Genomic DNA, 24,997 nt, shown 5'->3' with positions numbered 1-24,997 from the left:
GTAACAAATCAGCAATGGCATATTTTCGACCCTTTCCGTCAGTCTTCGGTTAAGGACCTCAAACAAAAAAGTATGTATACACAGAACGAATACGGTATTTCGGTCAAACTTAGCTAAGAATTTAAACATGTTAACAAATACTAATTAATGCTGTGAGTTGTTGACAAGTTGTTTTTTTTTACCAAGGAATTAAAAAAGGCCACATAAAATAAGCAAATTCGAAGATATAAAAGTAAACACTTTATAATTTCTAGACTTATTTTAAAAATTATGGTTAGAGAAACCGAAATTTAAAAAAAAACTTATACACGATTCATAGCATTACTAAAACATAGGCGATTTGCACACTATTTTTAAGAATTTATTTTTTAAACTAACTCTCATTAAATATTTAATACGAAAGCAAACCTGATGAACAGTATACATTGTTTGTTAACACAATCTAAACAATGCAGGATGTCTATCAAAATGCACTTAAAACAAAAAAAAAACTTGAATGCTTTATCCATTAAATAACTGTTAGAAATAAATGATTATTATGTATAGGCTAAACATCGATTTTTTTAAACGAGTCAAATAAGATGTATCAAGTCTCTGGAGATCATTATATTACTTCTTTCAAATGTAAGCAATAAAACTACAGGAATTTAGTATTTCATTGTTTATATAGCCAATATAAGAATTCTAAAGGTAAAGTAAACAAATTACTCCGTTGAAAAGGCAATCAATAATATTAGAGCTTATATATTTGTGAATAAAACATTTTTTATTATAAATGGGTTTTCTATGCTAGTGTTGGATATACATGTATATATATATTAAAACTATGAAAATGTAATCATGAATTGTACTTTATAAAATTGTTTCGAACATTATTTAATAAAAATCAACAATACAGAAAGTTCATATATCGTATCATTTTTAAATCATTCAATCAATTGTTCAGATTGTTTATTCTGTGAAATAAGTGATCCGTTAAAATAACTTAATACAAGGCAACCAAAAAATTCTTATAAGATTACGCGATTTTAACACTAAACTGCATGTATAATATTTAATAATATTTTCAAACAAGTTCATTTCTTGTTACTCAATTGTGTGCAAAAAATTCCTTATTTTGTACATTAATGACATCATATGTCTCCTTGTCTTCCCTTAACTTGTCATCCAGGACCATATACTCGTTGCCATCAACGTTTGAACTCGGAAACTTGGAGTTTGACATTTCTGTACATTCGTGTTTACGACTTTCCGTTGCTGAATATGATAGATTAGCATAGTCTGGAACTCCTCTTCTTTCCCTAGATATGGTCAATAATTTATGTAAGGTAAAACGTATGCATATTCAACAATAGAATATAAGCAAGTAATGAAACTATTAATACAATAGGTGCTTATATTACTTTACCGATCGCTTAAAAATGGTAAGATGTTAAATCAATTAGTATTTACATTGAAATATATAAGAAAATATTAACTTACAATGAGTTCACGTGTATTTCATTTTGTTCTGAAATGTACAATGCATAAACACATATAAAAGTGCCATTAAACAAAAAGAAATTGCTTTACATACAATTTTCAATTCCTTTGAGTTTATGTACAAAAATGAGATCTTGCATGAAATGCCTTTTTAGTACATGAATATCAATGTAATCTCTTGCTAGAAATGATAACGTACACGATATAATTCATTTGCAACATCATTTAGAAATCGTTTCGGACAGAGTAATATTTCTTCGTTTACTCCTTTACCTGAAGCTTATGAATTTCAACAATCGAAAGTATATCTAAATAAATATTTATTATTAAATATTGAGATCTGTATGAAGTAATATTTGAATAATTTGTGTACCTTTGACACCCTTTGCTCGCTTCAACTGTAAAGTGATGTAACCAGCATAAACCGCTAATAAGATTATGACTATTCCGAGGACACATCCAACGATTATTGCCGATGAGCTTTCATTTAAACAACGATATGTTTCACAATCCAATGGTCTTTCTGAAAGAAATCAAGTCGTTATCATTAACATGCACTTGCTTGTTTGTTGTTTTTTGTACCGTTGAAGTGACAGAAGTGTCATACTTGCATGGATATGTAATGTTATTTAATTAAAACGTATAGGATCAGACACTGCACTTTTCATGAAATAACATCAGGAATTGCCAATAATCATCTGTCAAACATGAGTGAAATCGATACCTCAATATATCAAACAAAATAAAAAAGAGGCGAGTTGGTCAATTCCTTATATCTATTTCTAACTTACCGCATAGGACTTTACTAAAGGATAAACATTTATGTGGCTGTTGGTTTATGCGAATCATCTTAAACACTATTTATGACAAAGTGTTCATATTTCACATACTGATTAGGCATAACTAGTAAATGACACCTATTGATTTTAGGGTTACTGTGTCAAAGGGCTTAAATGTCTTAACGGTTTTCGCTTATTATCTTAAAATCTATTTATCACAAAGTGTTCATATTTCACATACTGATTGGGCACAAATAGTAAATGACCCCTATTGATTTTACAATTACTTGGTCAAAGGTCAGGTTACAGGGGCCTTAAATGTCTAAACGGTTTCCGCTCATTATCCTAAAAGCTATTTATCACAAAGTCTTCATATTTCACATACTGATTTGTCATAACTAGTACATGACCCCGATGTATTTTTGGGTCACTAGATCAAAGGTCAAGGTCACAGGGACCTTGATATCCAAATTGTTTCCGCTTATATAAAAAACGGTTTATTACAAAGTTTTAATATTTCACATATTGATTTGACATATGTAGTAGATGACCCCTTTTGATTTTGGGATAACTAGTTTGTGATGTATCCGGAAAAATGAATAACCTTCAATGAAAGAAGATATTCTGCTAGATTGCAATGAACACCTGACCATGTTATATATCAACCCTTTACAATATCGCCAAAAAGGCTATCTACTGATTGCAACTACAGTCCAAGATGTTAGTAAAATACGGAAAAAATCATAAATGAACAGATGAGTGAAAAACAAATCTTCAACTGCTCGTTTGATTGTAGCTGTAAACAATCACATGATCTGCCATGTTTGAAACTTGAATCTACACCATCCATATTGAATGACTTGACAAGTAGCCTCATCTTCTTCCGTTATCATAGGTATACCGCAGACATAGAAAAGGCAATTTTGCACCTTCAATTAGAGGAGAAAGAACGAAATTTCACGACATTTTTTTCCGGCTGAGTAATTCTTATGTTGAGAGAAGTCCTTTGAAGACTCAATCTTTTGGATTAAAAACGGTTCTGTTTGCTGCAACCTGCCCCCGTTTATCCTAATTGCGACTCTGTTTTTCTCTATTTTGTTGATATTTTTCCGACAAACCAGAAATTTTATGTTAGACGGAGGTTTGAACCTTAGGTTATGGGCATCCGATAGCCGAGAACAAACAAGCTCTTGACACCGGCACAGTCACCAAAGTACTTTGCATGCAATGGAACACAGAAACAGACGAATTATCATTCATAGACAAACACATTCCCATAAAAGCCTACGCTTCCAAACGCGAAATAATACAGCATACTTCCCGGATAAATGACCCGCTTGTTGCATTTAATTCTCCCGTTGCCATTCATGCAAAGAGTAAGCCATATGATCTCTAGAAGCACAAGTATACCCGGAATACCCAATTACCTGATGACATACGACACAGATGGTCAACGCTTGTTAGGAATTTAAATCTGACCGTGAAAATTAAAATTCTATGTTATAAACTTAACACGAGCTTACCTAGAAGACGAGTCTTGTCTTAGAACAGGCGGCACATATAAAAATAACGTCTTCGGTGATTCCAGTGAACAATATTATAGCCCTGTAGCCTATATTTGCAGAAAGCAGAAATCTACATTTGTCGTAGTAAAGAACAGTGTATCATCTCTAAAAACGTTGTCGGTACCACGATTGAAATTGATGACCGCTGCCGTAGGCTATCGACTCGCAAGTTATCTACTACGTACATGTTCAATAGATAGAGGTATCACTTTCATATGTTCAGAAAATCAAAAAACAGACAAAAACGATTCTTAGAAAAAACAGAGGGCAAGAAATAAAGAAACTGATAAATAAAAGGAACTGTAGATATTGCCCAACCAAAGAAAATCCTGCTAATCTGTTAACACGTTGTAATTCGTAATTCTGCAAAGCAATACAGATGTTAATATCTCTGTATATATATATGGATATGTGACCCTTTAATATGGCCTATATGGATTTGACAAGATAAGTCAGTTCTGAAAGGAACAACAGAAAGAATAAAATGTTTAGATGACAACAATATCGATACATCTGGAATTCATCGCTCATGCTGACAGTTTAGTAAAAGGGTTTGGGCCCAAGCAGATCCGACAGACACCTTTTTTTAAACCAAAGAAGCAGCACATTTAAAATGCATAGTAGGAATCGGTGAGCTTTCTTCTGAAAACCACTTTTTTTTAAAGAACACTGATGCGTACTAGCTGACGTTCGTTCCGGCGGCCTTTGTGAACAGTTTTTGAGTCCAATGTGAGTAAACATTTAATTTGACAGCCAAGTAGACATAATTATGACAGGTTTCCAATGGCCATGGATACTGAGAGATGTTGGGTGTTGCCGATAAATGCCGATAAATTGGGAACCGTGCGATAGAGGAGCAATTGACTTAAAAACAGCGTATGTATCAGTGACAGAGAATGGCAGTATTTACCTGCAATATATGTATATAGCTGTATACTTTGCCACACGTTTACTTGAAACCGTGCAGGTGGGAAGAACTTTGTAAAAGGACGGCTTGAAATAGTTTCAAAAGTAAGTTTTGAGTTACAGAAGACGTAACTTTACATCAGCCTAAGGAAAGAGATTTGTTGACAGATATCTGTGAAGAACTGTAAAGCAACTCTTTACAAAGGAACTCTTCAAAGCAAGTGTTAAGGCTTATTCGAGAGGATGAACGGAGTGCTCAACAGCAAATTACGAAACAAGTACCATGAAAAACTGCGATCGATACCTACCAGCAGATTTATTAGCATATAGACGAATATCAGTTTTTCTCATTTCGAAGTACTAAACGGAATAACAGTGAATGTCCCATGAAAATATCAAATGACATTTGGACTAAAATAGAATACACTGAAGTGCAGAATACATTTCTATAAAATTTATATTTAACCCGAAACTGCACTTTTAGGAAATTTTTGAGAAAGCCAGAAAATCCAAATGAAATCAAATACTTCATACAAGTACAATCGATCGAAATTTAGTTTACTAGTAGGAAATAAAGTTTCACTGCTTCTTCCCATAGAAAATATCTGCAGATAATCTTAGACAGTTTCTGCATGTTTGTCTGTACGACAAAATACAAAAGGTACACTAATTACAACGTCAATATTAGTTTTATTTATAATTGTAAGGCTGTCTATTTAAATATAGTTTAAACGTTGATAGATTCTATAAAAGCTAATTGACAATAAGTCAGTGAAAAGCGAATTTTTTTCTTCAATATTTGTTAATAGAAATTATAGACAATTCGTAAACTCTATTTTACGGACTAGCATCGTACAAACTGGTGTATCCAAAACCATCTGTTCTGACACATTTACAGCAGGTGGCCCATGGTTTACAAGTACATCTGCATTGCGCTTCTGTATGATTTGATTAAAAGAATGTGCATTGTAAGTAAATAGAAAATGCTTACTTTGTTGCCTTTCGATGCAAGAAAGTAAAATGATTTTAGATTAAAATTGGAAAAATTATTATCAGATACAAAATAAACTCGTTCAAATAAATGTTAACTTTCATTCCAAGAAGCAAGCGCAAAAAATTTATTTATATTTGTTTCTTAAACATTGCATTAACAGAACTTTGTTTGTAAAGATAATTTTAAGTAAATGAATTTATATGCATGTATACATATGCTGTTTTACCTGTTCTGATTCCCAACTCGTTTGTTTGGCTTGAATTTCCAAACTTGTTTCTTGCATATAAAACGAAATCATAATGTGTTCCACTGGTAAGTGAGGTAACTGTATAGTTCATTATTTTCTCTCCATTGTCTGGAATCTCAATATCTGTCCAAAACATTTCTGAATTTTTCTTGAATCTTAGTACAAATGTCTGACCTGAACCACTGTCAAAGCCTGGTCTCCACTGAACTGTTAAAGATGATTCTGTCAATTCTTTGCACAAATGCTGAAATTCTTCTGGGTTCTCTGGATTACCTTTTAATAAAAATGTATTCTTTTTACTGGTTTGAACATACATGTTTACGCTCGATGGCAAAACTAGTTCTTGCAACTTATGTTAATCACGGTCAAACCCGCTAATACTAACTAATACTTTTTAGAGTGTTTTTGTTTCCTTGGCCACCCAAAAATAAACAGCAATTGCTTATTTTGTTTCTGGGCTTGATTTTATTTTGCGACCAAGAATTTTTCACTGCGTCATTTTTGTGTGCCAGAAATAGGTTTTACAATGTTTTTCTTGCGATTATGTTTATACCGGTTAAAGAAGTAACCTACCAGATGGTACTTTAGGCTCTCTTTGACTTGGCAGTGCACTATACTGACCTGACGTGGCTTGCAATATTTTAATTTAAAAGTTTATAACCTTCTTGCAGTAACCATATGTATTACATTTTTATGCGTTCCGAATGGTGTGCATGTAGTCGCCGTTTTGTCCGTCCTTCCGTTCATCTGTCCAACCGTACAAACCAAGAGGAAATTACAGTTAAACTTCGTTCGCTCGAACTCGGATCGCTCGAATACCTCCCTTCGCTCGAACTCATCACCCAGTCCCGGCAAAATTCCTATATAATATATATTGTTCTACCTCGGATCGCTCGAACACCGATCGCTCGAACTCTCGAACCTGATCTCTGGTCCCTTCGGCAGAAATATAGTGAAAATCACACCTTTTCGGTCGAACACAAAAAGACAAGTCGGTATGTCCGAAATAAATGACAGTCGGCGACACATGTTTTTAACACCTCGTGATCGTGACAAAGGTGATACAAAATAAGAGGTGTTGTAATCGATTTGTTTGTTATGATAATATTGTTGATTTGCCGTTTATGGTAAAAAGAACGATAAAAAGAACTTGTGAAATAAGTGAAAAATGCATGCCGTTAAAGAATGACGTTTACCCAGACGGCTTTAATTACAACCGTGGTTCATGTTAAGTGAATCGTAACAGTGTTATCTATTTATAGAATGATACTTGTATGTGTGTTTATTTTAGTAAATGACTATAAATAGATGCTGCTGTAAATGTTTTTAATAAATATTTCATTCATTTATTTTTTTAAAATTGAATTCATCCAATTATAAACATATAAATATATTTTGAACATTGTTCAACAAGTTTGGTGTGATTGAATCAAACTCAACCAATTACTATATGCATGAATATAGATTAACACAGCGTACATTTGATACTATAAAACACTGGGATAATAATTCTAAATATGAAACGTGAAATATTCGACGAACAGATGTATTAACAAACAATTCTATTGACGCATTTATCATTCGACCGATGTAAGCTAGGAAGCTTTAGGCAGTTGATCAACGTAATAATAGTTCAACCTCGGTTGGCTCGAACTACCGATCTCTCGAACAAATTTTCACAGGCCCTCCGAGTTCGAGCGAACGAAGTTCGACTGTATGTAATATGGAGAACAATAGGTAACGGTACATTGTGTTTGATTCTATTCATTCCGTTTTTACGTGTGTGTCTTTTTTATGCCTTGTGTGACTAAAAATGACCGAAAAAATCAAAGGTACCATTTCTTGAGTGAGTCCGTCTGTTCATTTTTTTTGTTCGGGACATAACTTTGAAACAACAAGAGGTATCAACAAAAAAAAAAACTTAGTAGGTATATTGATCTCATTTAAGTGCAGTGCAAAAGAACTGTAACTCTGCCTTGCTTAATTTTGTAGTAATTGCCCTTTGTAGGTAGTTAGATCTGCAGTGCAAAAGAACCGTAACTCAGCTTTGCTTTTTTCTGGAGTAATTTTCCTTTGTTCATTTTTACACTTGTCCTGGTCATAACTCAGAGTGTATAATACATATAAACATGACACTTATAAGGTAGATTGATCTGATTGGGTAAATGTGCTGTGCAAAAAAACCGTAACTCTGCCTTGCCTATTTTTGGTATTATTGCCTTATGTTCAGTTTTACACTTTGAGCTTTGTTCGGGTATACTGTGAAACAACAAAAAGTATCAACAAGAAACTCAGTTTTTAGATAGATCTCATTAATTAGAAGTGCTCAGCAAAAACTTGTAACTCTGCCTTGCCTAAGTTTGTAATTATCACACTCTTAAACTTTGTCCGGGATATAACACTTAAACTACTAAAGGTACACTTTGCTGTGTCCAAAACCTATTAGGGGAGCATGACCTTGTTTAACCTGCTCTTGTTGTTTATTTGCACTCTCTGGCTTATTAGTTTTGGTGACAGTGAATTTTTGTGTGGACATTAGTGCCTTTTCAGACTTGCTTTTAAAGGCCACAAGTTAACCGATGAACTTTACCTGCCAATGATACTGACTGTTATGTACATTGATATTAAAGGACCCCTAATTTTTATAGGCTTTTAAAAAACAATACTTACTTTCCTCACAAGGTCAATTTTAAGCAAATTAAGAAGGACTATATGGAGTTGTTTTAGTTTTAGGTATTTATGAACTTTACAAACTTTATCTGATTGTAATGATAGTGTATAGAATTTGAACTACGTGAAGCGCCTATGATCATGTATATTGAATTTAAATAATCGTAACATCTCTAACCAAGTAACTTTCCAAGCGTCTTCATAGTTATGAATATCAAAATATTAATTCTTGTTTATTTCAACAACAATGTCATTTCTTTTAGTTGTTCAATAGCAACCATTTTCGCATTTCAGACATTGGGACTGTGACATTTATCAAAAATCATTGCGACGGGAATCTTACACATGACATGATCAACATGAACGAAATACCAATATTTTACCAACTATTTAAAGAGAAAAATTTAACAGATTTATTGTTTTCTGGTCCATCTGATTGATTCCAACACTTTTGAGTGTTAAAAATTGAGTCTCCCTCTAGAGACTTAATCAAACCGAGCCGGCAATTTGCATGTGATTTTGCCATTTTTATGTTTGCGATGGAACAATATTATCCAGATATTTATTCGAGTCTTGTTTGCATTTTTGCAAATTATCTGTTTTTATGCTATTAATCCCCGTATTTCCTACTTTTCCATATAAGCAGGTGCCCAGATCTGTGAGGCAGCTGTTGACTAAATACCAGTTGTTTTCTGTTTATCAACTCAAAGGCATTCTAAAACGTGTTATTGAATTATAACAAAGGCCTTTAAAATATTTAACGTGACACCTTTTAATATGCGTATAACATAAATGCAGACAGGATCTTAATAAAAGAAAGTATTACTTTAAATGAGCACAAAAAGCTTATGTTTTAGCATGTGCATAAGACCGACATTTAACACAAAAAATGAAAGGTTAGACATAAAGAGGCAAATGTATTACTTTCAGCATTGAAAACAATTAGGTTTTGCAGACGGATGGACATGTGTACCAAATGGGTGGTAAGGGGCCATTTATAGTGTTATTTTTATTTTTTGTATTTTGTAAGTTTGGCCTTCACAGAAATAGTCAATAACAATGCAACATTGACACTAGAAACTATGCACCCCAAAAAGCAGGTTCCTAACAGAAATGTAGAATTTGTTCGTAAGGAATAAAAAGAAATATCATTACCTTCTGGAATAAGAGTATAATTTTGTATAAACATATCAATTTCATTCTCAATCTTCAGCTGATATTCTCCATAATCTGACTGTGACACATTTTTAATAGTAAGACTCGTATTTACTCCTGTTGTTGATATGGATACAAGAGTATTGTTTGACAGTTCTTTCCATGTTGTTCCTTGTTTTCTCAACCATGTAAATGTTGGTGTTGGGTATGCAAGTCCCTTAAAGCTAAATAAAGATTTAACTCTAAGGGCACTGGTCACATTTTCTTTTACTGTCACCAATGGCCGCGGATAGCCTGAGAAGTAAAATATATAGCATTTATAATTTTTTTATGTAATAAACTAGAACAGTGAAATTCACCAACTAGAATAGCGATGCTTATAGATTTTAATACAAATGATATCGCAGATCACTTAATCGATATTGATACAAAGGTATTCTGTTTTTCAAAAAGGGACGTCGCAATCTGTCAGTGTACTTGATTAAGAGAAAGAAATTAATGCGCATCTTAAGTGTATAAACGTTTTTGTAAACAAAACTAATTGTGTTATTGTTTTACAATTTCTAATGTTTCAAATGATCTTTTTGTGATACATGTTTTAAGATTGACTAAATTATTTATAAAATATCAATTTCACTGTCTTCTTTTTAAAAAACAATAAATATGCAATTTAGTTGAAAATAGTGTAAACTTCTAACTTAACTCACATCTGACAAAAAGATTTAATTTCTTTTCAGAAGCTTTTCCTTTATTATGAGGATTACTAGCAGAACATATATATACACCAGTATCAAGACATGTTGCCCCTGCGTGATTGTAAGACAAAGCTGTTGCATTTTCTTTTCTCTGAACTGTTTTGTCTGGTAGTTGTATTACAATACTAGAGCCAGGATTACTGTCTACCGTACAAAGAAATTGTACGTCTGCTTTCTCATCTACGGTTACCGACGATTGTGAACTATGACTCCCCTCGACAATAAATGATGTTATTGATGCCATATCTGAACAAAATCAAAATAATGCATAATTAAGCAATAAAAATATGTAAACAAATACCTTATCATTAAAAAGAGTTTTACTATGCAGCATACTTAATGTGGTCATCTGATACCAACAAAATGCAGCGGTTACACAACAATTTGTTATTTTTGAAGTCAAACACATCCGAGTTAAATATAAAGTAAATATTAGCTAATTTAACAAAATTTATTTATTTTTTGTAAAAATTTAAATTCAAATTGCATAATTAATTCACCTTGATGTTCAATATTATTAAAATACCAAGGATACATTTGAATTTAACATCATGTCTCGTTTGTCATAAATGCCCTTTGGTCTAAGTAGCAGTCAAATACTTGTGAATAATTATGAACGTCATTACAATTCAAGCAAATGTTAATAGTTTAACATTGAATGTCATGGTCAAGTTAAGTTTAAGGTCATATCAAACTTTTTTCAAATTTACAGTTTTGATATATGTAATCTTTTGTTAAAGTATTGTTTTGTAAATATATAATCTAAAGCAGATTTAAAGTTGTCGACATATCAGCGGGATGGTCTAGATTATTTACATGTAAAAGTCAAATATGAGTTATCCAACAGGTCAGTTTTATTATAAGTGTTCTATTTATAAGTGCACATTTAGACGCCAGGGCAATTATGTGAACAAACTTGTCCACTGGCCCATAAGACCATCTTTCTGGCCAATTATCTATGCCTATATCTTCATCATAAACTAAGGAACACCTGGGCGGTAATAATTTTGACCTCATGGCTATGATTTGAACACACTTGGTAAAGCTCTGTTATATGTGTTATATGTGTTATGTCAAATATCTAAGCTTAAGCCTAACCAGACGTAATCATTTTCAATATTTTGACATACATATCAGAAAAATGCATGACCCTGGTGCAGGGTTAATTTTGACACTGGGGCCATTATTTAATGTTTGTAGAAATCTACTAGACTTCATATTAAATATCGAAGCTATAGCTCGTGCATTTTTCATGAAAACTATCTTTGAAGTATTTTCTGAAAAAAGGAAAGCCATGGCCCCTGAGATTGGGGCAAATTTTAACCCAAAGGTCTAATTTGTATAATTTCTGTACAGTTACATAATATGATGCTACACACAAAATAGCAAAGATCTACGCCATGCGCCTTTAGATAAGACGATTTGACAACGGACGCACTGACGGAAAATGTACGCTAGACACAATATGATCACGAACGCTCACTTTAAGCACCTTGTGCATAGTTGAGCCTATTATCAAGCAAAACATCAATCATTTGAATCTGAATATGAAGTTCAATGAAGATGTTTCAAGGTTGAAATGAGTTTTTTTCCATATATTAGCTAAAGGACTATGTCTGCCAATTTGTTGTTGAAAAAATCACTTAGCTTAAACTAGAAAAAGGAAATCGGGAAGAAAGTTTTAATAATTTGACCTTGACTGTCTAGCTAATTACAATAATGCCAAAAGTGTTCTGTTGTCCAAGTATCAATCAAATTTGTGAATAAATAGCGATGTTATGACGATCTCAGCTTACACAGTCACGGTAAAAGGAAAGGGTGGTTGTCCAATCCAGACAAATATCACATTTATAAGTAATTAACTTAACAATCAAGCAAATTTCAAACATTTGACCTTTGAGCCTGTTTTTCCTAAAGTCTTGTGTAAAGGGTTATTGTGTACAATTATGAAGATAATCCATTTAGAAATTTAAAAAAAGGCCTATGTTAAGGTTTCTCGACTGCATCATTAACGGCAGAGGCACAATAATTGACAAACTGACTGTAGGACTAGCTTGAAGTCTTTGTGCGATAAGTTGCGGTAAAATGTGTGTAAAAGGAAAGGTTCAATGAAGGATATTATCATTTTTGTTATTTACTATAGGTCGCAACTGTAAAATGAAATAATGGTGACGCCTTGTTTAATGGCAGATCAGTAATGTTTATTAGTGACAGAATCACAGTCCTTACTTGTGAACAAAATGAGTGACGTCAGTATTTATCTGTTTCTTTTAATTTCTTTGTTTTAAACCGTCTAATATTTAGGATCACCATTTTACTAAACCAACAAAAAGCATAATCCAGTGTACAAAACTTAAGTTTATGCCGAGTCTTCCCATAAAATTTAGTAGTATGAACGTGCCAATATAAAAAAAGGTTAAGAAGAACTGAAACTGCAAAGAACCACAAAACAATGATTACATTTTATTCTTACAGCGTCATTTAAACTACATAATTATGTAAAGAAAAAATTGTCTGGAATATACAAAAAAATTACTCCTCATTTCCATATTTTGCATTTATAAAAAAAACTTTACTTCCTAATTAAATAAACTCATTCAGTTCATAAAGGCTAAAACAATGGCATAAAAAGATCAGCTTCCGCACTTTAGACAATAAGATATGCAAAAGGTGATTAACATTTCTCAGAAATAACTTAAAAACCGTATTTTTAGGCATTCGTAATCCGATTTCAGTGGCAAGCGTTGCGACAATTTTAAATTTCTGGGTCTATTCTCAAAATATGTATAACTATTCTGGAATCAATGGAGGGAGCAAATGATCTTGAATTTCCCATAAAATGTATTGGTCTGAAACTTCATTTAACTGTGACCTATAAAATTCAATTCCAATCATTTCAAATTACCACAGTGGAGTGCTTATAAGACAATTGTTTAATTCACAAACTTTTAATATTGCACATAAAAAGGACTGTTAACGTGTACCTAATAACACTCCCCGACCTGCAGCCTATCAACCTATAAAATTGATGACTTATTATACCCCTTTGAAAAAGAAGGGGTATCTTGTTTTGATAATATCGGTCGTTCGGTCAGTTTGTCTGTCGGTAGACCACATGGTTTCCGACCATTATCTTAAAAATTATTTGTCACAAAGTCTTCATATTTCACAATCTGATTGGGCATAACTAGTTAATGACCCCTATTGATTTTGGGTTATTGGTCAAAGGTCAAAGTTACAGGGGCCTTAAATGTCAGAATGGTTTGCACTCATTATCTTGGAAGCTATTTATCACAAAGCCTTCATATTTTACACATTGATTGGTCATATTTAATAGATGATTCCTATTGCTATTTTGGTCACAAGGCCAACGGTCAAGGTCACAGGGGCATTGACTGTAAGAATGGTTACCGCTTAATATCTTGAAAGCTATTTATCACAGTCTTCATATTTCAATTTCGATAAGTTATAATGGGGTCACTATTTCAAAGTCAAGGTCTTTCTATTTCACAAATTGATTGCTTGTAGCTAGTACGTAATTTGTTTTTTATTTTTTCCATAATTGATTAATTTCATGTACCCATTTATGGCAAGTTTCCATAACAAATTTGCCAATAGTAATTACAGTCAAGGGCTAAATAGGGGGTGTATGTGTCGTTCAACATTTCTTGTTTTGAACAATACTTTTTATTTAATTGATAATTAAAATAATTTGATAAAAAAGAAAGAAAACTCTTACACATCACAATAAGATGAAATGATCCACTGGCTATGCCTATTTCCGGTAAACCTCCAGTTGGTGTCATTTCATTCTGAGCAGTACATGTATATATCATGTCATCATTTTTTGTGACATTGTCTATGTACAGTATTTTTCTATTCCACTTTTTAATGTCACCGTCTCTTGTCCACTCATATGCTGTAGATGCGGGCTTTCCATCTGTTGCAGGGCATGCAAAATATAAACTTGAACCATCAACAATTTCTATATTGTCCAAAGTGTGCATCGTTGGAGCATCTGTTAATATACAATAAAAACTGAGTGAGGGAATTGTAAATCAAGTATTTTAACATACATACACCAATTGGTCTGACAGTAATGTGTTACTCATTTTTAATCTTATATAGAAAAAAAATCTTTAATTATTATATAACAAAATATTAAATAGTCATCACCTTAAAAACAAACTTGAATAAATAAATGTAAACATGACTTGATCATGGACAGTGCTCTCCACTTTTCTAGTGCTGGATAGTTAAAAACAAGAGCTGTCATGGAAAAGTGACTAATGCCCCCGAGATGAAGCTTTGACATAATATCCGAATAATATGCCAAAATAACGGTAATATAACCCACCCGACTTTTATAATACCATTCATAAAATCTTTAGGTGAAGGTGTCAAAGGGCAAGGTCATATTGACCTCGTAGGAAAAAAACGGTTTCCGATCAATAACCTGTTTACATATGAAAGGTAACAATATAACAAAACATAACTAGAACTATCACTTAATGTGATAAATACCCCCGCAGAAATTACTAGTACAGTTGTGATTCATGTACGTTACATTTCCTTTCACTGTGGTAAACTATTGACGAAGTTATATTGAATTACTCTGTAATAAGTGCAAAAAGAGTTGCGGTTCTTGAGCACTGCACTTCCTCTCATTGCACTTGACTATTGAATGAAGTAGCATTGAATTCCAAACATCACTTTTTAAGTTATGCACCGGGCAAGATACAGGGACAAAGGGCAATAACTCTGCAAAAATTGAAGATGAAGTTATGGTTAATATATTTTGCACTTCCTCTTATAGCAATATAGCAATTGACCATTGAATGAAGTTGTACTGAATTCCAATGAAAGTTATGCACTGAACAAGAAAAAGTAACAAAGAGCAATGTCTATGTTATTAGTCAAATAGAGTTACGGTTCTTGTGCATTGCACTTCTTCTCACTGCGCTTGACCATTGTATATAATTGCATTAAGTTCCAACAATTAGTAATGCAATGGACAAAAGAAAGTAACAAAGGGCAACAACTATGTAGTTAGTCCAAATAGAGTTATGGTTCTTAAGCACTGCACCTCATTTCACTATGCTTGACCATTGAATGAAATTGCATTGAATTCCAACCATTTTTTTCAAATAATAGACAATACAGGAAACAAAGGACAACAACTCTAAAATGAGTCAAGAAAGAGTTATTATTGTTCCTGTGCACTGCGCTTCCTCTTACTATACATGACCATTGTACGAACTTGTATTGAATTCCAACCAGTAGATATCATGTTATGCTCTCCAATTAGGAAAAGTAACAAAGGCAAATCACTCTTTATAATTACTCTCGATAGATTTATGGTTCTTGAGAACTGCGCTTCATTTCACTGCGCTTGACCAGTGTATGAAGTTGCATTGATATTCAACCATTAATTTTCAAATTATAGTCAATACAAGAAACAATGGGCAATAACTTTAAAATGAGTCAAGAAGGAGTTATTGTTGTTCCTGTGCACTGCACTTCCTCTAAATATACATAACCATATCATGTTATGCTCTCCAATAAGGAAAAGTAACAAAGTCAAATCACTCTTTATAATTACTCTTGATAGAGTTATGGTTCTTGAGAACTGCACTTCATTTCACTGCGCTTGACCATTGTATAAAGTTTTATTGAATTTCAACCATTAATTTTCAAATTATGGACAATACAAGAAACAATGGGCAATAACTCTAAAATGAGTTAAGAAAGAGTTAGTGTTGTTACTGTGCACTGTACTCCCTCTTAAGATACATGACCATTGTACGAACTTGTATTGAATTCCAACCAATATATATCATGTTATGCTCTCCAATAAGGAAAAGTAACAAAGGGAAATAACTCTTTAATTACTCTGGATAGAGTTATGGTTCTTATGCACTGTATTTCCTCTTAATTTGATTGACCATAGTATGATGTTGCATTGAGTTGCAACCATTACTTTTGAAGTTATGCTCCAAGACAAAGGAACCATCAAGGGCAATAACTAATTAGTCAAAATGGAGTTAAGGTTCTTGTACACTGCACTTTCTCCCACTATGTTTGACCATTGTATGAAGTTGTAATAAATTCCAACATGTGGTTTTCAAGTTATGTCCCGGACAAGAAAAAGCAATAGAAAATTAACAAAGGGCAATTACTCTGTAATTACTTTTACTCTGTAATTACTTTAGATAAAGTTATAGTTATTGTGCACTGCACTTCCTCTTATTGTGCTTGATCATTGTTATGAAGTAGTTTTGAATTCCAACCAGTAGTTTTCAAGTTATGCTCCGGACAAGGAAAAGTAACAAAGAGCAATAACTCTGTAATTAGTCAAGATGGAATTATGGTTCTTTTGCACTGCACTTCTTTTTATGCTTGATCATTTTATGAAGTTACATTGAATTCCAACCGGTAGTTCTCAAGTTTTGCTCAGGACAAGGAAAAGTAACAAAGGGCAATAACTCTGTAATTAGTCAAGATGAAGTTATGGTTCTTTTGCACTGCACTTCCGCTCAATGTGCTGGACTATTGTTTGAAGTTGTATTGAATTCCAACATGTGGTTTTCAAATTAAACTCCGGACAAGAAAAAGCAATGGAAATTTAAAAACGGGCAATAACTCTATAATTACTTTAGATAAAGTTATTGGTTATTGTGCACTGCACTTCCTCTTCTTGTGCTTGATCATTGTTATGAAGTAGTTTTGAATTCCAACCAGTAGTTTTCAAGTTATGCACCAGACAAGGAAAAATAAAAAAGGGCAATAACTCTGTAATTAGTCAAGATGAAATTATGGTTCTTTTGCACTGCACTTTCTCTCAATGTGCTTGACCATTGTATGAAGTTTTATTGAATTCTACCCATTAATCTTCAAGCTATGCTCCGGACAAGGAAATGCAACGGACCGCTAGACGGACCGACTGACCGATAAGACAATAACTTTGTCTTCTATGATTTCATATCATTAAATATTTCATCAGATACTTAATAAGAAATAAAAGCAATATGCTTAATTTTATACAAATTTAAATCATTGACTTTCAGGTTCACATTGCCATCGAAATGACTGCTAACACAATTAAATACATGTAGGTTACTAAAATGATCAAATCAGCAATCTAGAGTAATATTTGCATCATGACTTTTTGTGATACTGTTAATTTCTTTCAATAACTTTGTATCGCATAATCAAGTTCGTGCAATGTATTTTACTATATACATATCGCTTGATTATTTTCATATTTATTTTTACGATCTACATATTAGTATAAGTAATTTTACATTGTTTGGACCTGAAACGATAGAATATTTCCTTGATTCTGATTTCCGAGTTACAGCCTTGTCTAGCACTATCTTGTTTTTATAATATTGTGTCTCCTTGATTTATCTCTTTAATATGCATTACTTTCAATTTTTCTTTGTTTTTTTTTTAACTCGCTTTATATAACATAAGCCAGCATATTGCATGGTATCACTTTGTTTAACAACCCCTCATTCATATGTAACAGTTATACTTTCCACTTTTATGGTTAGTAAATAACATGTTTCTTGCAAAGATTCACTTTGATTTTAACCTAGAAAAGTACGCAATATTGATTCAAGCGTCAAAGTTGAAATTCTCTGGGCGCGGAGGATTTTCAAATAGTATTATTATGTCAACTAAATGCTTAAATATAAAAAAAACTACAGCTATCACTAAAGGGGATTAATACTCCACCAGCAGCTCTTACTTTTTTAAAAAGTGTTGTCACGCAAAATGTGAAAAATGCCCCTGAAAAGTTTTTGGTAGATATTTATAATGACAGAAAAAAAGAATAAAAAGTTAACTGCTTCATATTTGATCTTGTAAAATGAAGTGTTATCTGTAATATTTTTATTTCTAAATTAGTATTTTTACCACTTTGACGTTTGAGGCAGTTATATGGGTTATAGACGCGGCAAGTCGTCGTGATGTGACAGATATTTGTGCCAAGCTACTTTAAAATCCTTAAAGCATGACAAAGTACAGCCTGGGCACGATTGTGTACATTCAAACTTAAGTGTGACCTTGACCTGTGTTGGTAATGACATGATGCGACACGTTGCCTTGATGACGTAGACATTTATGCCAAGCTAATTCAAAATACTCCTTTAATGCATGACAAAATTTCAGTCCTGGTTCGAATATGTACATTCAACATCTTCTTGTGCCTACCTTTAAACTGTTGGATTGATCTTGGTCTAAGTTGTAGGGACATTGGTCATCGACATGGCATGTCTTCTTGATGTTGTAGACATAAATGTTAGGTAATTTAAAATCCTTCCATGTATAAAACAGTTACAGTCCGTACAAGAATATGTAGATTCAAATCGTCTTGTGAGAATGTTAACCTTCAAACCTTCAAACTATATAGGTGACATTGACCTTTGAAGTTAGGCCGTTGTTCCTCGACTTGATGTGGATAGCAGGTGTGCAAAGTTATTTAAAAATCCTCAGTGCATGTCAAAGACACAGTCCGGATAAGAATGTTGACTTACTTGGGACGCAAAGCCGGACGGGCGATGTTTTTTTTTAAATATAACGTTGGCATAAAAAGTGAAATTTATGGAGGTACATACAAACAAATGTTTGAGACATCTTGATCTAGACTGACTTATGTTTTAGTAAGCTGCAACAAAACACCATATTCAAAATGTTTGTTAACACGTTAAACAAACATTTGATATATTGCTTTTTTTATAACAATATTGGAACCAATTATTACTAAGTTATGAATGTAAAGTTTCTTGCTCTATGAAACAACGACTTGCCCATGACAGAGATTAAACCACGCGGTCTGTTATCCATTGATTACTAGTCCGACACGGTAACCACTTGGCCACGCCGTCACAATGTCTAAGTTATGGACCGGACATGGAAGTATAACGGACGTGCAGATGTTTTTTTATTCGACTAGTAAGTCATAGGCGGGTTATAATAACGAAGGCCGCACCATGACATATAAGCTAGACTGAGTCACAATTTGAAGCATGATATTTTCCACATTATTCCACTAACAAATATAGCTAAAGAATTGTAAATACTTCAACTTGGGACACGTACAAGGTTATCATGTTTAAACTAAATCTTTGCCACAGGCCATGCAACGAATATCTTCAGTTCCGCATTTACACAGCACGACTGAATATTAATTTGAAGCAATACCATTAAGGAGTTACTAATTTGAGCCCGGTCTAAAGAGGTGAAGTATACACAGAATAATTATTGAACCTTCAGCTTTGAACTTGTCCTTAAGCTTGAACATCGATTATGGGTTAAGCAAAATGAAAAGAAAATCTAGAAAGAGGTAAAGGATTTTAAGAGCAGACATAATTTTCTCTGACAAATTGACTAATATTAAACTTTAAGACTTGCCTCTACCCATGCGCTTGCTAAATGATGGCATGAGTTTTGCACATTACCTTCTGAAAGAGAACATTAGAGCTTCGGGTAAATCTCTGAAGGTGTATACGATTAATAGAGCGGACGGGTAATATTTGACATTTTATTATTTAATCTTCAACTGTTTTCTTGACCTCTAGCTGACAAAAGGTTGACTTATATTCTGCTTATTGCCCTTGTGAAGGTGAACAATTGTGCATAGATGGAAAAATCGTTCAAGGTGTGCATCTACATTCAGGGGTAGATAAATCAGAATTAAAATTTATTTCAATTATGATTCTTTTTAATCAATCAAATTTGAAGACAACTCTCTACTCTTTCATTACTTGCCTATAAACAAAAAAACCCTACAAATTCACTCGAAGCATCTTGTCGGGTTCATTGGATATAGATTGATTGATGCAACAAAATGTTTTAAGTATAACCCCCACCAGAAAAAGTTAACTTGTCTCCTTACAGTTACAATGTGTGAGACCCTCTATTAAAGGAGGGAACGGGTGGTTTATTAAAAAACATTGTGTTTTGATAAAGTTATAAATTTTCAAGTAAAACTGGAATGATATGCAATATATACCTACATAATTACGCACTATACATGTTATGATATGAATGGACAAAAACAACTAATCAACAATAACAGCAAACAGGAATGTTAGAATTAGGCATTACAAACAAAACAAGCAATTATCATAGTATTGCAAGCAATCCATAAGTCCCCTACCGGTTAGAACCTCATCAACATTCTGAAGGGCCATTGGTCATTCACTAATGTTTCAATTTTTCTCTATTTTAAGTAAATTTGTTGGAAAAGTTCTTTAAAAGTGATCACAGGAAACAGTTTTTATGAACAGACAGACAGACGGACTGAAGGACACTCTAAAGTTAATATTTGAAACATCCCTGTTACCAAAATATAACATTTTAAAAGCAAAATTCTTAAAGAGGAGATAACTCTTGAATTAAAGATGCAATTTCATAAACATTTTCAGCTCTTTTTGACTAATCACAAATATTGTTATATTTGCCATGTTTTAAGCCTATTTGTTGCCAAGGCAACAGATAATTTTTCAAAATAGGAAGAACAGATAAGACATGCATAATCTCAAGACTGCTATCTACCCATACATGTATGTCAAGTTTCATAAAAATATTTTCAGTACCTTTTGAGTTATCACTGGATTCAGTTTATGTTTAAATTTGCCATATTTTCAGTCTATGTGTTGCCATAGCAACCAGAATTTTCAACATAGGAAGAAAAGAAAAAGACGTGCATAATTTCAAGACTGCCATCTACTCATATATAAGTTTCATAAAAATATTTCCAGTACTTTTAGGGTTATCACTGGATCCAGTTTATGTGTAAAATTTGCCATATTTTCAGCCTATTTGTTGCCATAGCAACCAGAATTTTCAACATAGGAAGAAAATAAAAAGACGTGCATAATTTCAAGACTGCCATCTATCCATATACTAAGTTTCATAAAAATATTTTCAATACTTTTCAAGTTATCGCGGGATCCAGTTTTGTGGACGGACAAACTGACGGACGGACGGACGGACAGACGGACAGACGGACGGAGGGTAAACCTAAAGTCCCCTCCGGTAAACCGGTAGGGGACTAATAATACTTGATGTTTTGAACACATGGTTGAAAACAGTGTCTTTGTGAAAAGTGGTTTTCTATCCCAACAGACGTTTATGACTTACTTTACAATGTAATTAATAAAGTGAGAGTACAGGAACATCAAGATGCTTGCAGCAATTTTGTAATCTTCTGATTTTCATCTATTACACACACATGTTTCCAATAACCCACGGTTAACTAGTTTAAAACGATTAAGCTATCGCGGGCAAGTATTTCCTATTCTATAAAATGATTGTGAATGATGACTCTTAAGTATAAAATTAGTTTGCTTCATTTACATTTAACAAGTTAATATAAAGTTATATATACACCAAAATGTAAAGTTTCAAACAATACGGATAAAAAAGCAGGAAAAAAGAATGAAGCAATGCTAATTTAAAATAACATTGTAATTATTTACTAGCAGAACTATATTAGAAATTGAAGATAACGTTTTATTTAAAATAATGAAAATATTTATCCCTCCTTCATTCTTATTGGCTATATTTCTTAAAATTAATAGAGCACGAACCAAAATGCTATACATTCCCGATTTTCAAATCCATGTTTTTGTTTATTCTATTTCATCAGTTTTACTTTAAAGAGACTCCACTGAGGTTGAAAAGCATAATAACATAACATTTGAATTTCTAACACAAATGAGCTGGGGCACTTAAAACAGAAATATATGCAAAAATAGTTAAGAAATTTATTTTTTAAACGCTTTTCATTTTGGATCATTTTTTTACATAAGAAAATAGAAGTGCGCGAATGATCTGAATTTTTGCACAATGATTAGTGGTCTAAAAGTACATCAAATGGTACATTTATCTGGAAAAATATTTTCAGTTCCATCATGTCAACAAACCTCAGTGAAGTTCCTTTTAAGTACAGTAAACTACTAAAACATTTTAGAATTAAGAAAATAGGTCAACTTACATATTACATTTATATAAACGTCAGAACTATTACTTCCTATTTGTGCATCTCCGCTTGATGGTATCATCATATTTTGTGCTGTACATATGTGAAAACCCTCATGTTGTTTCTGGACAGGGTTAAATGTGAGTTTGTCCCCAGCTATAGTAGTAGGACTTCCTACTTTATTCCAACTGTAGCTGTCCGGGTTAGGTTTACCATTACTTTCACAGACAACAGAGGTTGATTTTCCATCAATAAAGTTCATATTAGGAATAGTGGTGGTACCTTTGACTTTGAATACTGGTCTGTCTGGTTTATCTAAAAATGAAAAAATATATTCACGACAGATATTATAAACTTTAGTAAACCATTGTTAAACCACTAGTATAAGTCAACAGCAAGGTATCGCTTCGACAAATCTTTCTGTATTTTATTAGTTATGTATGTCACATCTTTAATACTACAAATTAAAATACAATGATTTTGTACGTTAACACATTTAGCGTGGAAATTGTTATCATTGAAATTGTAATACATGTGTTATTGTGTGTTTGTGTGTGTGTGTGTGTGTGTGTGTGTGTGTGTGTGTGTGTGTGTGTGTATGTGTGCGTGTGACACAATACAGTGCTGTACCTAAACTGTATGTATAAAAAGTATACGTTCAATGATCCGATTACATGGACTCCGCCTACTTACATAATGAACTCAATTCGAACGGGCGAGGCTAATTGTAAGTCGGTTTTAGGTTATATTCAGAGTTTCTAGAAACTAATTCTTTTCACGATACATTTCGTTCGTTTTAAAAACTCTGTATATAACCTTATAACCAATATCTTTTTTTTCTTAATCATTCTATACGTCTTCTTATTTGAATTATTAACTGATGGACTTATACTCTTATACTTGTGTAAAGAGGCAACCTGGATTATTTAGTATAAACTTTATTTATTCAATTACTTGTACATAAGTGACATTTACAAACATTGCACAACAATGTAATTCAGACTGGATTGGAAAGCCAGTAAAACATTACTTATATTAATTCCTCTCCAGTAAAAGTAATTTTCAAGATAAAGATACAAAAATGTTGCGGTTAGATTTAAGCTCTTTGAATGTACAACAATTATTTAAAGAATAAGAGAATAATTGATTGTTGAATTATCACTATAGAGAAACTAAGTTAAATAATGGTGAAAAAACAGGATTTAAAAAGTGGATTACATTTCAAACTACTCTCACCAATACAAGAATTTACGTGTATGTTAGGTCATTGCTACGATGGTGACAGTACAACAGTACCATGGTGACAGTAAGATAGTACGATGTTATGATGTAGGGCTGCTTTGCCAGTTATTAGCTAGCTTAGGCCCTTTGTTTAAATAATTGGTAGCTTTAAGGATTTTAATTGTTGTAAGAAACTGAAAACAATATAATATTATTATAGATAATCTCATATATTAAAGAAATGCGTTTCCACAAATTGAGAACAGTGACGGAAAACAATGATTCGTTCCTTTTCCCTAAACATAAGGCATGTAAACAAACAACAAGAAAATATATACATGTATACAGGTTTATAAATATTTAGGGTATTGTATTTTACTTAATTTTAAAGATTGATTCAAAATTTATAAATAACAACATTTAACAAAACAATTATAAATATAGCATATGAAAAACTAAGAAGTTTTAACATTACTTACCTGAAAACAATATAATAATATTATAGATAATTTATTATATATTAAAGAAATGCGTTTCCACAAAGTGAGAACAGTGACGGAATGCGATGATTCATTACCGTACCCGTAAATATCACTTTGTATAAAACACCTGTGAACGATTAGTATATGTTACTATAGGAATATAATTATAAAAGGATCTCTACATAAGCATACGCTGCGAGTCGATGTTTCACCACATGTTGTTTTACGCCCTCTCGACGGCCATTTTTTTGCGGCGATGCGGTTGTCAATTACTTAACATGTATACGCGCGAACGTTCTGTCGTTACTGGAAAATAGGTGCGTGATGGCCGGAAATAGCCTGAATATGGGATTTTGGCACGCTTGGCAAGTGTGCCAATATGGCTTATTGGCACACTTGCTCAAATACGGGATTTTCGCATGTCATATTCAGAAAAAAGAAACGCATTTTTATTACTTATTATAGTAACATATGCAATAAGAACAATTTTGTTATTGCTTGATTTTATTCCAGTCTGAAAAATTGATGCGGAACATATGCAATAAACAGGTCATTAAAATTGGGCAAGTGTACCATTAGTCCATATTTGCACACTTGGTTCAAATTTGCCCTAAGGCTAAATCCCTCTGGCAAATAAGTCACAAAGTGTGACAATATGGACCGAAGGCACACTTGCCCCATGTTATGACCTCTACATATATTATCAAGGTACAGATTTTGAGTACATTGAACTGGAGATTAACATTGTT

At 32.8% G+C, this 24,997-nt stretch overlaps 1 protein-coding gene across 1 annotated transcript; it reads right to left on the bottom strand.

Annotated features, from left to right (window-relative positions):
• Nucleotides 1–436: 436 nt before the first annotated feature.
• Nucleotides 437–22,854, bottom strand: LOC132719021 (protein turtle-like). The gene is made up of 8 exons (XM_060702755.1): nucleotides 22,561–22,854; nucleotides 14,293–14,571; nucleotides 10,506–10,799; nucleotides 9,799–10,092; nucleotides 5,953–6,246; nucleotides 1,856–2,005; nucleotides 1,483–1,510; nucleotides 437–1,301 (listed from the first exon to the last, which is right to left on the bottom strand). The coding sequence occupies exons 1-8, from the start codon at nucleotides 22,805–22,807 to the stop codon at nucleotides 1,091–1,093; spliced, it is 1,797 nt and encodes a 598-aa protein (XP_060558738.1). The 5' UTR covers nucleotides 22,808–22,854; the 3' UTR covers nucleotides 437–1,090.
• Nucleotides 22,855–24,997: the final 2,143 nt, after the last annotated feature.

The sequence above is a fragment of the Ruditapes philippinarum genome, unplaced genomic scaffold (genome assembly GCF_026571515.1).
Source record: "Ruditapes philippinarum isolate M1 unplaced genomic scaffold, ASM2657151v2 ctg2203_1_1_1_1, whole genome shotgun sequence".
Classification (NCBI taxonomy): Eukaryota; Metazoa; Mollusca; class Bivalvia; order Venerida; family Veneridae; genus Ruditapes; species Ruditapes philippinarum.
This window is presented reverse-complemented; position numbering and strand designations above follow the sequence as displayed.

Excerpts from the sequence above, each read along its gene's own strand:
- LOC132719021 (XM_060702755.1), bottom strand. The coding sequence starts at position 22,807 with ATGAACTTTATTGATGGAAAATCAACCTCTGTTGTCTGTGAAAGTAAT. Across the intron at positions 2,006-5,952 it reads CGAGTTGGGAATCAGAACAG|AAAGACCATTGGATTGTGAA; the intron begins GTAAAACAGCAT and ends GATTTCTTTCAG. Across the intron at positions 1,302-1,482 it reads GAAATACACGTGAACTCATT|GGAAAGAAGAGGAGTTCCAG; the intron begins GTAAGTTAATAT and ends GACCATATCTAG.